At 42.2% G+C, this 13,908-nt stretch overlaps 2 protein-coding genes across 5 annotated transcripts in view; both read right to left on the reverse strand.

Annotated features, from left to right (window-relative positions):
• vps13a (vacuolar protein sorting 13 homolog A) overlaps positions 1-11,583 on the reverse strand; it is a 41,935-nt gene extending 30,352 nt beyond the window's left edge. For all 4 annotated transcript variants that reach the window (XM_056593163.1, XM_056593164.1, XM_056593162.1 and 1 more), the window contains exons 1-22: positions 11,407-11,583; positions 9,817-9,860; positions 9,660-9,702; positions 9,461-9,556; positions 8,739-8,840; positions 8,109-8,218; positions 7,956-8,015; positions 7,776-7,835; positions 7,405-7,485; positions 6,513-6,570; positions 6,160-6,287; positions 5,034-5,140; positions 4,691-4,862; positions 3,633-3,695; positions 3,270-3,402; positions 2,791-2,885; positions 2,297-2,439; positions 1,745-1,946; positions 1,321-1,435; positions 967-1,103; positions 748-880; positions 402-519 (exon numbers count right to left, since the gene is read on the reverse strand). In XM_056593163.1, the coding sequence (XP_056449138.1) occupies positions 402-519; positions 748-880; positions 967-1,103; positions 1,321-1,435; positions 1,745-1,946; positions 2,297-2,439; positions 2,791-2,885; positions 3,270-3,402; positions 3,633-3,695; positions 4,691-4,862; positions 5,034-5,140; positions 6,160-6,287; positions 6,513-6,570; positions 7,405-7,485; positions 7,776-7,835; positions 7,956-8,015; positions 8,109-8,218; positions 8,739-8,840; positions 9,461-9,556; positions 9,660-9,702; positions 9,817-9,860; positions 11,407-11,506 (2,300 nt within the window). In that variant the 5' untranslated portion in view covers positions 11,507-11,583. The remainder of the gene's footprint in view (positions 1-401; positions 520-747; positions 881-966; positions 1,104-1,320; positions 1,436-1,744; positions 1,947-2,296; positions 2,440-2,790; positions 2,886-3,269; positions 3,403-3,632; positions 3,696-4,690; positions 4,863-5,033; positions 5,141-6,159; positions 6,288-6,512; positions 6,571-7,404; positions 7,486-7,775; positions 7,836-7,955; positions 8,016-8,108; positions 8,219-8,738; positions 8,841-9,460; positions 9,557-9,659; positions 9,703-9,816; positions 9,861-11,406) is intronic.
• Positions 11,584-12,222: 639 nt separating this feature from the next.
• LOC130384277 (C2 calcium-dependent domain-containing protein 4C) lies at positions 12,223-13,575 on the reverse strand. Its single transcript, XM_056592397.1, has 2 exons — positions 12,892-13,575; positions 12,223-12,807 (listed from the first exon to the last, which is right to left on the reverse strand). The coding sequence occupies exons 1-2, from the start codon at positions 13,573-13,575 to the stop codon at positions 12,223-12,225; spliced, it is 1,269 nt and encodes a 422-aa protein (XP_056448372.1).
• Positions 13,576-13,908: the final 333 nt, after the last annotated feature.

The raw sequence follows: 13,908 nt of genomic DNA on the forward strand, positions 1-13,908 counted from the left end.
CAATACAAGACATGGATACAAAGAATTACACACTCATTCGATATTTCCTGTTATCGTTGTCAGATCAAAAATATATTTAACCATGTTAACATTTCTGCTCCAACTCACAGGAAGCCTGAACCTATCCCAGCTAATTATCAGCTTAACTATATATAGATAACGAGCAGGGAGGCACCTTGAACAAACACACCATTCTCGATTCAGACTCAGCAATTAAGAGTGACCCAATTTTATACTTGGAGGCAGACTTGCCTTTTCTACATAATCTTTGCATTAATAATCTCAAGCGTGCATTTTTGTATCGTCTTGTCAAAGGGATGACCTCCTGCTGAACACGTGGTCATTCAAACAATGTGGCCCAATGTGTATTCCCAGAGGATGGGGAGAGTCCCAGGTCTTACTTGGCCATGCGGGAGTCTGTGACCACCATGGCCCGGCTGAAGATCACCTTCAGGTCCACGGGCTCCAGGATGTGGAGGGAGGAACGCTTCTGTTTACGAGCCCTCTTCCAGTCACCGTCTGATCACAAGGCAGAGGGTTGGAAACGCATTGAATTTTTTAACTTTTTTTTTTATGGATTATTGAATTCCCTTTGGGGATGGATTTTTATTGGTAGCCATGAAACAAGTATTATTTTCTCTGTGCATTGACACTTCTGTGATCTATTTTTCTCTGGAAGCCAGTTACACAAGAAAAAAGTGACTACTCCCAATATTTTAATATGTGTGCGTGCGTGCGTGCAAATACCTGGTTTGCTATATAGGAACTGCAAGTTGGTGAGTTGAATGTTGAAGCTGTCATAAGCCCTGGACATGATGTCTTCAATGGTGCTGCTTCCCACACAGAGCTGAGGCAGGTCCTTCTTACTCATACTGGTCATCTGCCAAAACAGGTCACATAAAGGTTCAATAACCCCAGTGAGGTTTTTTTTTTCACGTCAACCACTTTCCCTTTTCGTTTGGTTACCTTGAAGTGACCGAGATCCAGCAGCATAATGTTCTGTGTGGCGTCATAAAAGCCAGTCTGGGGTATGATGACGTAAGACGCCATCAGGTTCACGTTCAGATCCAGGACCTTCTGGGTCTCGATGACATACATCAACCCTGGTAGGAGAAATGGACACAGACGTACAAAAATTGTTATGTATAATGATAACAGAAATAGGAAGACACACTCAAAATGTTATGTGTTGCTGTTTAGCCCCTCAGTTAGCCCATCAATTCATATTTCCTTGGTTGAACATTTTTAATTCAACCAAATCTGAAAGTCGACACCGTAAAAATCTGTGCTTTTCTACTGAATTTGCTGTGTGTTGCCCACCAGTTGATGTCCGATCTCTGAACTGCTCCAGTTTCATCAGAGTAGCGTTGGTTAGCTCGTCTAGCTGCAGGTCATCAGGCGGCATGAAGAACGCCGACATACTGTTCACTGTGGACTGCACACACAGAAACACAGACGTAAACACACACATACACCAGAAAGATAGACTGACAGACACACACACCATATTAAGATGACTCTAAAAATAATGATGGAAAGTGAGTCAGACAATTCAAACAAAATAAATGATTTAATAGTTTCGACAAAATTATTAAAAGAAAACCTGTTGGATCAGTGCATTACGATACGCTATACACCTGAACACACACACACACACACACACACACACACACACACACACACACACACACACACACACACACACACACACACACACACACACACACACACACACACAACTCACAGCGTCGTAGATGATCTCCAGAGGTTGGGACTCAACGCGTAGCCGCTGGTCGGCGCTCTGGTCCATGGGGTTGGTCTCAAACAGGAAGCTGAGCAAGGGGGTCCCCGTTGCCATGGAAGCCTTCCTGGACGACAGCAGGGTGGGGGCTGGCCGGTCCCCCGCCAGGCCAGTGACCTCAAACAGCTTGAGCTTGGCTTCTAATCTGGACACAGCAACAACACAGTCACAACAAGGTTCAATAATATGTCAGCATATCCTATTGGGTTCATAAGTACAGAGCTGAAATAGGTTCATAATATTGGATATTAAACTGAGAATTTTTTCTGGTGCATTGATCCAAAACAATATCTTAGCATTATTAGAAAGAACATTTACCGACATTACCTTCTGAAAATTCAAAGCTATCAGACATTATTATCTAAATAAATATGTCAATGTAGACAGCCTTGAGCAGCCTCTGCCTGCTCCTTAATGAAAATTATCCTAAAATTAGCCCTTTTGGATAAAAGCATCTTCTAAATACCAGAGTATAGCCGTGAAATATGAACCTACTTGATGGCTTGAGCTCCGGGTCTCTGTGTGAGCATGGAGTTGAGCGTCTCCACTGTCAGCTTGAGGACTTCATCCTTGTCCTTTTTCTCTTTGATGGACAAGGACAGTTTCTCTAGATTGAAGTTCACCTTCATGTCCTCAAACTACAAAAAGAGAAGACGTTCATTCTTATAATAATTAACAAAAAATCACTGAGTGAAATATAGAAATATATATTTCGAAGTAAGGTAAGATCATCATCGAAATCTTTAAATTTTAAATTCTTTATATTGCCTTGTTGTTTTTTTATTATTACATTTTTTTTCGGTAAGATTGCTTTTTGTGTTTCTCATAAACTTTTATTTCAATTATAAACTATAAACTTTCACTTATATACGCACCATGACTAATTCCTTGTGCATGAAAGCTAACCTGGCAATAAATCCTTTGCAATTGTAATTTTGTATTTCAGTAGACAACTTTTGAATGCAAATTTTCTTTGGCATAGAACTCACATTCTTTGGCAGGTTGGGATTGACGGCTGTCTCGCTGTAGCCAATGGCAGTGTAGAGTTTGTTCTTCTCAGCAGGGGTCATAATTCTGTCAAAACCTTCAGCAGAGACACAATTTTACAAAGTCATTAAGAAGAAACTTTCATCCAAATCTAATAAAAAAAAAAAAAAATGCCATTAATGAGCAAGTAAGTGTTATGCCTCTTGCTCAGGGATAGCAACCGATAGACCGCAAACCTTTCTGCTGGGATCAAATCCCTAACCCCAAGCGACTATAAAGCCCCTGACCACACAGTAGACACATATAGTAAATAATAATCTATAAATAATGGATTGTTGTTATCCATGAAAAAAGAATAAAGAAAGAAACTCTGATGAGAGGTTTGATGTACCAATCTAGAAATACATGCATTTACTTTATAAATGACCCCATTATTCCTAAAATAATAGCATAATAATAAAAAAAGTGGTTATTTGTGTACCTCCGGTGTCCACCTCTTTAGGCTGTTCAGGGTCCTCTGCTCCCCAGTTCCACGCCCAGCTGATCCAGCCCTGGCTCTGCTCCTCCTCCACCTTCATCCCAGGCCGGTAAATACACAGCCCTGCTTTACTTGCCTTTGGAAAATGAGTCAAAATGTCAGGCCATGGCCAAGAGATTACATGGAGAGCATACATACAGCATTACTTATGGTGAATAACACTGCACTACAATGAAAATAATATATAAATAATAGAATTTGTATTATTATAAAGATATATAAAAAAAAAAGATTGAGTGTGAATGTGTGTGTCTTAGGTTGTGATGGAAATGGTGATGAGAAAGCTTGGGCTGGTGTAAGCGTTACCTCCATCTCAGCCTGCTGTCTGGCCAAGGTGATATTGAAAATATCTAGCGTCTTCTCCGGCCCCTACAAGACAAAATCAATCACAGCTCTTTGCAGACCATGGCCACTCCTGCCAAACGCACCAATTACTTAACGTCCACCATTAGTTCCAGCAGAAAGGCTCTTCTGTCCGGTGTGGAGCGGAAATTATGGACTGCGTGGAATACAATACAACTGTTTTCAGCTGTAAATATTTCAAGTCGTTAATAATTAAATAAAAAACATTGTCTGTATGGTTTATCTAACAGTCCTCTTTCTTCCTTTATAATATTTTTTATATAATCCCTAAATTTAATCTAACCAGGCACATCATTATTATGATCCATGATACACTTTATACTTCAATGGGTTGAGCATGCATGGATTTTTATCAGAAAAGCATAAAATAATAGTACATAATGAAGTGCTACTATATGCCGAAAGTCTTCTCACTGATAAACATTTCCATTGACTCAAAACTATGGATCTTGATGTTCCATAGTTTTGTATACTGGTGCATGATAGGTGCTTGCACTTAGCAGGCAATTACAGATTCCCAGTGGTGTCAGTGTAAGCATGGCTCGCGTGCACATCAGTGTATCAGGGTCAACTTTCAGCCCATTAACGGATGGAAGCATGTCAACAACGTTTGTTATGGTTGAGTGGCGTTGCATCGTCAAGAATGATGTTGAGTCTAATCCCAATTAGTAGATGTTCTAATTGGGATTCATTTACGGAGTCTATATGAACTAATACGGGAAGATTCACCCAAATAATCAGTTGTATGAGGAAATGTGCAAAAAGTATTAGGTTTCAAAGATCAGAGAGAAATCATATGATCCCTAGTTATACTCGTGAATAAGAGAGAGGCAACATTATTGCCTCTCCCACAATTATTACAAATTCATGCAAATGACGAGCAGGTAGGGGGTAGACACCTTGCTCAAGGGCAGTCAAAGTCAGTCAAGTGGAGGATAGAACCCAGGTGACCGAACCCAGGGGGGAATATAACCCAGTACCGTTGGCCTAGGTCCTCCTACCTCCAGGTCTTTGAGCAGCTCCTCGCTGGGTTTCCTGCTGGTGATCTTCAGCTTGTACAGGTCTCGGTAGCCCTTCACCGTGCAGCGGTGCTGCCGGATGTGTTGCCATGACCACATGTGGAGGCGGGGCTTCACGTCGACCTCCAGCACACCTGTGATGACGTAGCGCCACCTGGACACGCCCACAGACAAATGAACAAACACTCAAACAGACATATGCACACTGCTTGTAGGACCGATTCAAAACAACCCCTTAATAGTTACGTTAAGATATTGCATAAAAAATATATATAGTTTCTAATTGAAAGTTTGTCTCAAAGTGAAACTGAAAGCGTTTACTGACCATATATGGGTGTTTGAGTGAACATGGACGTCCGGTCTGTACTTCCGGTATGGCAGATTCCGCGACATCAGATCCACGGAACCCAGGAGCTCCAGAATGCTGATGTACTAGAAGGAATACAAGCACTTGATGTTACAACATTAAACCTTTTCAGTCTGAGACTGGATGTGGATCACTTATCTTGCACACACAATACAATGAAGTGAGATAGACTACTCGTGAGGTTGCCTTCCCAAAAGTCCCAGCAAGTGCTCTTATTCTCACAATTCCTCTCTAACTATAGTATCACTATAGTCTGGCTATTGCCAGACCAAGCTCAATCGTAGATTTAGTCTGGGGAAGCTGCCATCATTTTCTTCAGCACAAGAGGCGTGATCAACGGGCCTAGTTCAACTGACACTGTACGCGATTGGCTGCTTGCCGTCGCTTCCCTTGTGTTATTGTGGTCGTTATTGTGTTAAACCAGCCAATAGCGACGCTAAAGGGAAAAGCCAGCTTGGTTATTTGCTCCCGCAAAAAACGGATTGGAAGCAGAAAGAAATCTTGCGCAGGGCAAACCCAAATCGCCAACAGAACAGGCAGGGCTACCCATTCTAGTATCTCTATGCATGTATGGATTAAACGGGGGTATTAGCATAGTAAACATATCGATTATGTTAAATTTATGATTTTTTTACGCTATAATCGAAAATCGCGATAACATTTTTTTGCCAGCCCTAATGTAAACATAGCCATGAGGAATGGTTCTGTCTTTACGGGGTGGTTGAAACAGAAGAAAAGTGTTTTGGACTACAGCAGAAAGAAAAAAACGGTTCTTCTTCATGTAAATCTTAACAAAGCATAAGCTTCGTCTTTGACTTTCAACAAAATAAATCCCTACTCTATTACCCATCCTCATCCTTCACTCCAACTCCTCTACTCATCTCATTGATAAATAATAAATACAGGGGATGGTCAGTATGATGGTTGGCTATTTGACTCCCAGTGGAACGGTACTAGGTTTGATCCGAGTGTTGAAAAAGATGCCAAATTCTGCCTGCTCCCTAATGACAAGCCTTTAGATTGGGTGTAAGTCACTTTGGATAAAAAAAATCAACTAGATGCCTTCGCCACAACATCAGTTCACCTGGTCCCTGTTCAGCTCAAAGGCCACCTCTCGGAGATTGACCACCAGGTCCACTTTGGGAGACGAGAAGTCCACGTCGGACCTGGGATTCATCCGGAGTTTAGCATCTGCTGTGATGGGCCGGAAAACTGTGAACCAAGAGCAGCGGAGAAGAACACAAATATTGAATTTACACATCATTCAATTCCATGTTTGGTATGGAAATATATATTTAGGCTGCATAGTTCTATATTTATTTAGATGTTGCAGGTATTCGGCGGCTGAATCGTGTCCAATACATTTTGGAAAATCTTGAAGCTGTTTAACCTAGTATGCTACCAGACTAACTCAGGAATTCAACTAAAGACACTTACTGAAGTCATGGCTGACGTCGAGAGAGCTCTCGAGTTCAATGCTCTTCTGAAGACACCGCTGAAGGAAGTACAAAAATATATAGCATAAGATTAAGATATTAAACTGACGGATTTACACTCTAAACACACACTATCTAGTTGCTTTACTCTTTACTCTTCCAAACCCATTACATCAATTGGTGTTGGTAAGAGAACCAAATATTTATTCTACTCAACAAGAAATCACAGATTCCATTCTCATTAACAGCCTCGTGTCACTAAATGATCGCATGCTGACAATCCCATGTCCTCTTGGTCAGCAACGATGTCATGCAGACTGATGCCATGTCATCAACACTTGCCACATGACATTGGAATTGAGGGAAAGTGTTTCCAAGGTTCCTACATACAGTGAATAAAAGAAGCCTCTCTGGGTTTCTTATGGTGTACAATGGGAACACGAGAGGACCTCATGGCTCTTTGTGGAACACAGAAGGACACAGAGTCATGCTGTCAGGCAGCAGGGAAGCTCAGGCAGGAATTACATCCATCAATTATTTCTGACTACAAACTGAGCAAGAATTCTGAAGAAGGTGAAACTCGTTTGTGGTCTCTTTAGGGAAGACCAGCAGAAAGACTAATACACTAGTCGAATGAGTGTGGATCCATTTCTATGCATTTGCTCTCAGGTGAAATAATAATGTTGAGTTTCAAAACAGTTCAGAGCCTTGAAGTCAAACATGAAATAGAGAATACAACAAAGCTCCTCCGAAGGCAAGATGCGACAGGTTTGACAGCATCACAAATGCCTGCCCCTTAGCACCAGATAACAGAAAATACCATGGCTAAGAGCTGGCTCAAATTTCCAAGGCCTAGGAAACCCACTGCTGAGTAGAAGCTATTGCTGACTCACCAAAGCCTCTTCTGGACCATGGTTGGAGAAGAGCAAGGAGTTCACATTCCAGTAGGCAAACAAGCTGTCGAGCTGCACCAACTGAGAAGAGATCCAAGATAAAACCGTTAGAATAACTACTGTGGTGCACATACCCAAACTGACTCTGATAAACGATAACGATAACAATACTAACAAAAGCCGCAGAAAACATTGGGTTTGAATATGAATACAAATAAAAAATGTAAATAAATTGACACTAAGATTTTTGGATCGTGATCCTGCTCAAAGTTTTTTACAAAGTCCTGATATTACGCCCGGTTGTCACACCCACAAAACTAAATGAAAACAAAGCTAAGCTATGTTTAATCAACCGTAACTGGCTGCTCTACCTTAAAGAAGAGCTTGGCCTTCTCATCCAAGAGGCAGCTGTTCCAGTTCTCATCGGTGGTCTTTGAGAAGCAGACAGAGTGGACCAAGTTAGACAAAGGTACAGGCATATAACTGACACACATGCAACAAAGTCATTTGGAGATTAGAACGCTTCAGTCGGATATACAAGACGTCATTACATGGAGGCTGAGGTTTTTGAGTGAAACTCCGAATGACAGAGGACAATTTGGGTTGGTGACCTGAGAAAAGAAAACGAAGAGAGGTTAGCCTGACTTGCCTGGTTGTTAATCTTGCTTTGGGATTTCTGGGTGCATTTTGAGTGAAATACTCACATCATCCTCGTAGCGGACATGGATGTTGGATATCTTGACCTGCACATTTTTAATGACCTGTGTGACCAACTTCTCAACAAAAGTGTCCTGCTTTTCAAGTTTAGGGTCCTCTGTAAAACACAAGAACTTTTATTATACTTACACTACATAAGACATAAATGTATTATGCAGTGATATTTTTTTCAAAATAAAACTAAGCTATAAATAAGTATGATTTATGCTGTTTACACTGCTTTATCAGTTCAGGATTTGGATAATTTTATAGTGTGAATAGTTTAAACTTAATTTACATCCTTTATATAGGTCTCAAACGAATTGTCCCTTTAAGTTATTATCACAGTGTCCCTTGGTAACAACTACAGGACTACAGCAAGATTGTTGTGTCTTGACTTGTGTCTTGGGACCTGTGTGAGCTAGAGCTGCTAGTCTAAAATTAAAACGCAGGTCAAACCATAGAAGCATGGGTTTGAGTTCTGCTGTATGAGAATGTGCAAATTTTCCTCTGCTATCATCACGGCCATGAAACATCTACTATGCATTTTGTGATCTTGAGGCCATTTCATCCATTCATCCTCTCATCCCAGACCGATTCTTTGATCCATCATCCTGATATTCAGATGACCCTCTGACCTTGTTCAGCAGCCTTCTGCTTGGTCTCCTCTATCCGCTGGAGCTCCCTTTGACGAGCCTCTTGCAGCTGCTTTTCCTCCTTCTCCGCGTCATACTTTATACCTGGAGAAAACATACATTGTAATGGTGAAGTATCGTTCAGAGCCAAATTTCTAACAATCCATTTTGTCATCAGAAGGGTCAAACCAACTTGACATGGAGGTCCACCTGTGCAAGACTTGTTGTTTTCTTATTTATTTTTCCTTCTTTGTTCTTTTTTTTTGGGGTGAGACAGAGGCCCAATCCCATTTCTACCCCTTACCCCTTCAAAACAAGGGGGAGGGGTAAGGGCAAGTGGTAAGTGGTAGAAATGGGATTGGGCCTAAAAGTTAAGTGAAAAGCTTGCATGGACGCACTAAGAGTATTCAAACCAGGCATGCAAAAGCATACAAAACACCAGCAGCAGGAGAAATGGAGCGGACACTTGAATAGCTAGTTGACACTGTGAGGGTCTAAAGAAATAGTGAAAGCAATGCAGGTAGATATTACACATCCTACTGAGTACAGTAAGAGGTGCTACAAGCATCATGTTGATCTAGCGTATCTTTATTCAAAAGCACAAACTATTCATAGATGTTTTGTTTCAAACGGCTATACTGGTTTGCAACACAATAAGGTAATTCAATTGATTAGATGTTAGTTTTCTGACTGCGCATAGGTTCATCAAGAGGAAGTGCTCTTACTGGCTGTGGGCACGACGAGCAGGTAGACACCATCCAATGTAGCCTCCACAGATTGAGTGTACAAGTTCTTCCATGGGATCTTTAGCTCTAGCCGACCTGTTTAAAAGGAAAAGGCCAGGGTGAAATAATATTATATTATTTCACCCTGAAATACCCTATTCAAAGCGGCGTGAAAGAAACTCTGAAGCTAGAACATTACCTATGTGCCCCGCTTTAACTTTGAAAGGAATGTCGAGTTGACTCTGAGGAAAAAAAAGGCAACACACATAGGATCACCTGCAATGCCATCGAGTGCATTGTATTAAAATTGACATTTGTTCTTATAACATAAGAAAAATTGAAATGTATCAACTTACCAAGGCATTTTCCTTGATTTCCAAATTTCTAAGAATGGCATCACCTGAAGTTAGGGAATGCAAAGGATCGCGACATCATCAATCATTCTTCTAATCCCCTCAAGCAAATAGACGTGAATCACTTCGAAGCAAACGGATTGCAAGCGACATAAGCAACCTTGTGTTACTGGAGTCTCAGAATGGCAGTTGTGTCAATAGACCTTTAGAGCTAAAAGTTGTATGGTATTAAGGTGTGTGATGTGTACAGTGGATTTTCTCTTTGCCTAGGTCAACAGTTGGATCTTTCTGAATCACAAATCGTAATGCTCCTTTGAGAAAAACAAAAAATCCTTAAATTTATATAGACATCCAATGCGCAGTACATAGTGATTGTGTATATGTGTTTGAGGGGGATATAACACCTTTCACTAGCAAATAACCACCTTTGGGTCACTTATGTCTGAGTGAATGACAGAGAGACAGGGAGAGAGACAGATAGGGAGAATACATAACCTTTGGTTGAAAATAGCTGCAATGTGTGGGTGACATAAAAGCAATGACATCAATAAAAGACCTTTAGAAGCTTTCATGACTCACACATCAACTGAATGCTGCCTTAATTTTACATTGTGGAAGGACAGTATTATGAAAGCAAAGAAAGCACAACTAGTGTGCTCTCTCTTTGTTGTCTTGTTGTATCCCTCCAGTTAATTGGGCTTTAACCAGAAGTGCTGATAAAGATATGTTGACTAGGCTGTAATATTCCATTCAGTGTCTAAAAACAAGGGATACTTGATGATGCCAGGAAATAGAAGTGAAACATCAGATGCTGTACAGTAGCCAATTATTCATGTTTACAACACGCTCTGGGCCATCTAAAATACTAGTTCAGAGAAACAGCAAATAAGGTATTCAATTTCCATTTCGGGGTTTTGTGTATTTTCTCTATTATTACTATTATCACTATTATCACTAGCCATGAGATAGATAGGTCATAATATTGCATCTGAAATGAGACCCTTTATTACCATGCAGGGGCAGATGCAAGCTGCCTCTTAGAATTTGAAAGATGTGTTTGACAGCGATAACCACTAAGTAAGCTTTTGCTCTAATCCTAAACTTGGGCCACATGGTGTGTGTGTGTGTGTGTGTGTGTGTGTGTGTGTGTGTGTGTGTGTGTGTGTGTGTGTGTGTGTGTGTGTGTGTGTGTGTGTGTGTGTGTGTGTGTGTGTGTGTGTGTGTGTGCGCGCGTGTGCGTGTAAAAAAGCAGACAAGGGCAAGGCATTGTTGAAGTCGAGGACACAACATTCGGAGCAAGTCCTAACCTGGCTTTATGATGGGTGTGACATTATTTCGTAAATCCCCCATGACTAAAATATTAAAATCAACAGGAAACAACGTATATGCCACTTTTTTGGCTAGCTCCAGTTTAACCACCATCTATGCCATGCTTGAACCGATCTTAGCGAGGTTATTATTGACATATATACAGAGGTATAGTGGCACTCTTACAAACACGCCTGTTAGCTTACGATGGTTAGCCACAGTTAGCTAGCTTGGCCAACGAACGAGTGAGCGGCTACAGCAGTGAGATGTGGACTATAAGATTACCTCCCCATATGCCGAGCTTGAGTTGTGAGCTATCGAGGTTGACAACGTAGTCTCCTAAAAACCTATTGAGGACGTCCACCACCACACTTTCGAAAACCATTTTGGCGGATCCTTCACGTCACTGTCACCATGTTTACATTCGGTGAACTCGGGTGACAGCTGCTCTGGTTTCCTGAATTATCCGACGTCAGATCAAGACGCCGTCCCGGGGGGCGGGGCCTCGGGGTCGAGCTGTCAACCTTTTCACAACAAAGGCCCTCTGGTGCCCAAGATTATGTTGTGATAGAAAATGAACGTATTCCATTCAAATATATTATAGATAGTAAAGGTAAAAAAAAAAAAGGGTTGGGGTGATAATGAAGCCATTGTACAATACAGTTGCATTTATTGTTATTTGAAACAAAGACAAAGTAATATTTTACTACATTATGTTCACCATATGTGCCCGGTTCCTGACGTTTCAATAGTCTTGACAAAGACTATTAAAACGCCTCTGTACGTAGCACGTTAAACACAATTTTGAATTAGCATTTTATTATCAGGACAAATCAATCATCGTTTTTCCGTGCAGTTGTATAATGCTGCTAACGAAACTATGTGAGTGTAGCCTCTTATAGGTCTAACAATAGCATGCCTTCTTCTTACATAATATTTCCTCTTTGTTACTTCTTGGTGGTATACTATTTATTAATATTCATAAACAGATATTTAAGTGTTTCATAATTTCACATTTATAACAAAATATAACAGCACGACACCACATTTCTTTTTTTACAAAAATGCATTTCTAGGCTAGCTTTATAATGCGCTTAATGTCTATTTGACCTCAGAAGGGAGTAGCTGGCTGAGTGGTCTTAGGACTACTGCCCTTACCGCCCCTCGTCTCAGCGTTCCCGAAGCAGACCTATCCATCACCTTCAACCTCAATTCCAGCACCGAAAGGGTCTCCTCACTCAGCTCTGTGAAGAAGAAATCCTCGTTAAACACAGGGTGGCTACAGTTCCTGATGGTGGCACTCTTCTGAAGCTGCAGCTTCCCCGGGACCAGACACAGGCTCAAAGCGCAGCTCAGAGGTCGTTGGTCCGCATCATCCCGCATGAGGCCCTCCACCGACACCACCCGGACTCGTACTGTGAAGGTGCCTGAAGTGGAGGAGGAGGAAGTGGAAGAGGAGAGTGGCAACGGAATACGTTCTGTGGAGAGCCGGACATAGCCGCCACCCAGAAGAGGGATGCTGTGCTCATGCTGAAGAGGCTTTTGGCATTGGAGGGTGTCCACGGGGAGGACGGTGGGCGGGACCAGGGTCAGCAGGCGGGCCCCAGGGCCCGAGGTGACGGCAGCAGCAGCAGCAGCAGCAGCAGCCGGAGCAGAAGTGAGGCCACGGTGGAGCCCCGTCGAATGCTAATTTCTAGGCCTCCACCTGTGTGCTCTGGTATTCGTATTAACCACCAGGTGACAGGATGAAGATGATGCAGCTTCACTAACAGGGTCCCCTGCCCGTTCCACCAATACGTGGAGGGAAGAGCCGGTACTGTAAGGAGAACCGATGGGAGTGGAGTCAGAAGAAGAAGAGGAGGTTTCGCTCTCTGTACTTCCTGTCTCTGAAAGCCTCTTGCCCAGAAACAATGGGAGAAGGCCAGGTGACGATAAGGTTTTCCTCTGCGCCTGCTGTGTGCGATTTGCCACCTGCATCTCACACCGTTGGCTCCTATCGAACACGTAACCAGGACACTTCCCATGAAACAAGGACTCTTTCCGTCGAGTGTTTGGGCTCTCGTACACGCCGGCCAGCCCGTAGCCCTCGGCAGAGAACGGGGGAGGCCTCACCCTCCGTGTCTTGGCCGTCGCTGTGCCTCCCAGACAAGCATCCCTGAAGGACTCCTCATCATGGGTAGTGTCTTGGGAAGTCTTCTTCTTCTTCTGAAGTAGAGCCCCACTGGGAAAGCAGTACTCTGGGGGTCCCTCCGGATTCCATGCCAGGCTCTTCCTCCTGAAGAGCTTTGGGGGGAGACAAAACTCTGGGATCTTGTCTGGAGTGAGGATGTTGTTGTTCAGATTTTTGGAAAGCGTGGTTTTGGGAGAGAGGCAGGCGTCTGCCTTGGCCACAAGGTGAGCTAGCTCCTGGGGAAGGCTCTCCACCCTGTCCCTGATTTTGTCCATCAGCCACATTTTTGGTATATTTTCTGTCAACAGAAAATGCACATTGATTAATTCAGTTATACTGGATGAATTTACAAAACAGAAAAAGTACATGGCAGCAAAACAGTAATATCATGGTAATAAAATATGAATTATGAAAAAGAATAATAATAAAATATAATTGAATCGTTTAATTTGGGCTTCTTAAACCTGAAGCACTCTTCAGTTTACCTTTTTGGGTATTTTAGTAACTTACTTGTCCAGGTTGGATGTTGAGGACCTGAGTCTGGGTTTGGGTGATGAAGGAATCCTCTGTCAACTGAACTGCTTTTATTGTGTAGCACTGCATCACTGGTCAGCCAC

The sequence above is a fragment of the Gadus chalcogrammus genome, chromosome 6, assembly GCF_026213295.1.
Source record: "Gadus chalcogrammus isolate NIFS_2021 chromosome 6, NIFS_Gcha_1.0, whole genome shotgun sequence".
In the NCBI taxonomy this organism is placed as follows: domain Eukaryota; kingdom Metazoa; phylum Chordata; class Actinopteri; order Gadiformes; family Gadidae; genus Gadus; species Gadus chalcogrammus.

Coding starts and splice junctions, on each gene's coding strand:
- LOC130384277 (XM_056592397.1), bottom strand. CDS start 13,575: ATGTGGCTGATGGACAAAATCAGGGACAGGGTGGAGAGCCTTCCCCAG. Junction 12,808..12,891: donor TGGAACGGGCAGGGGACCCT/GTTAGTGAAGCT, acceptor CCTAGAAATTAG/CATTCGACGGGGCTCCACCG.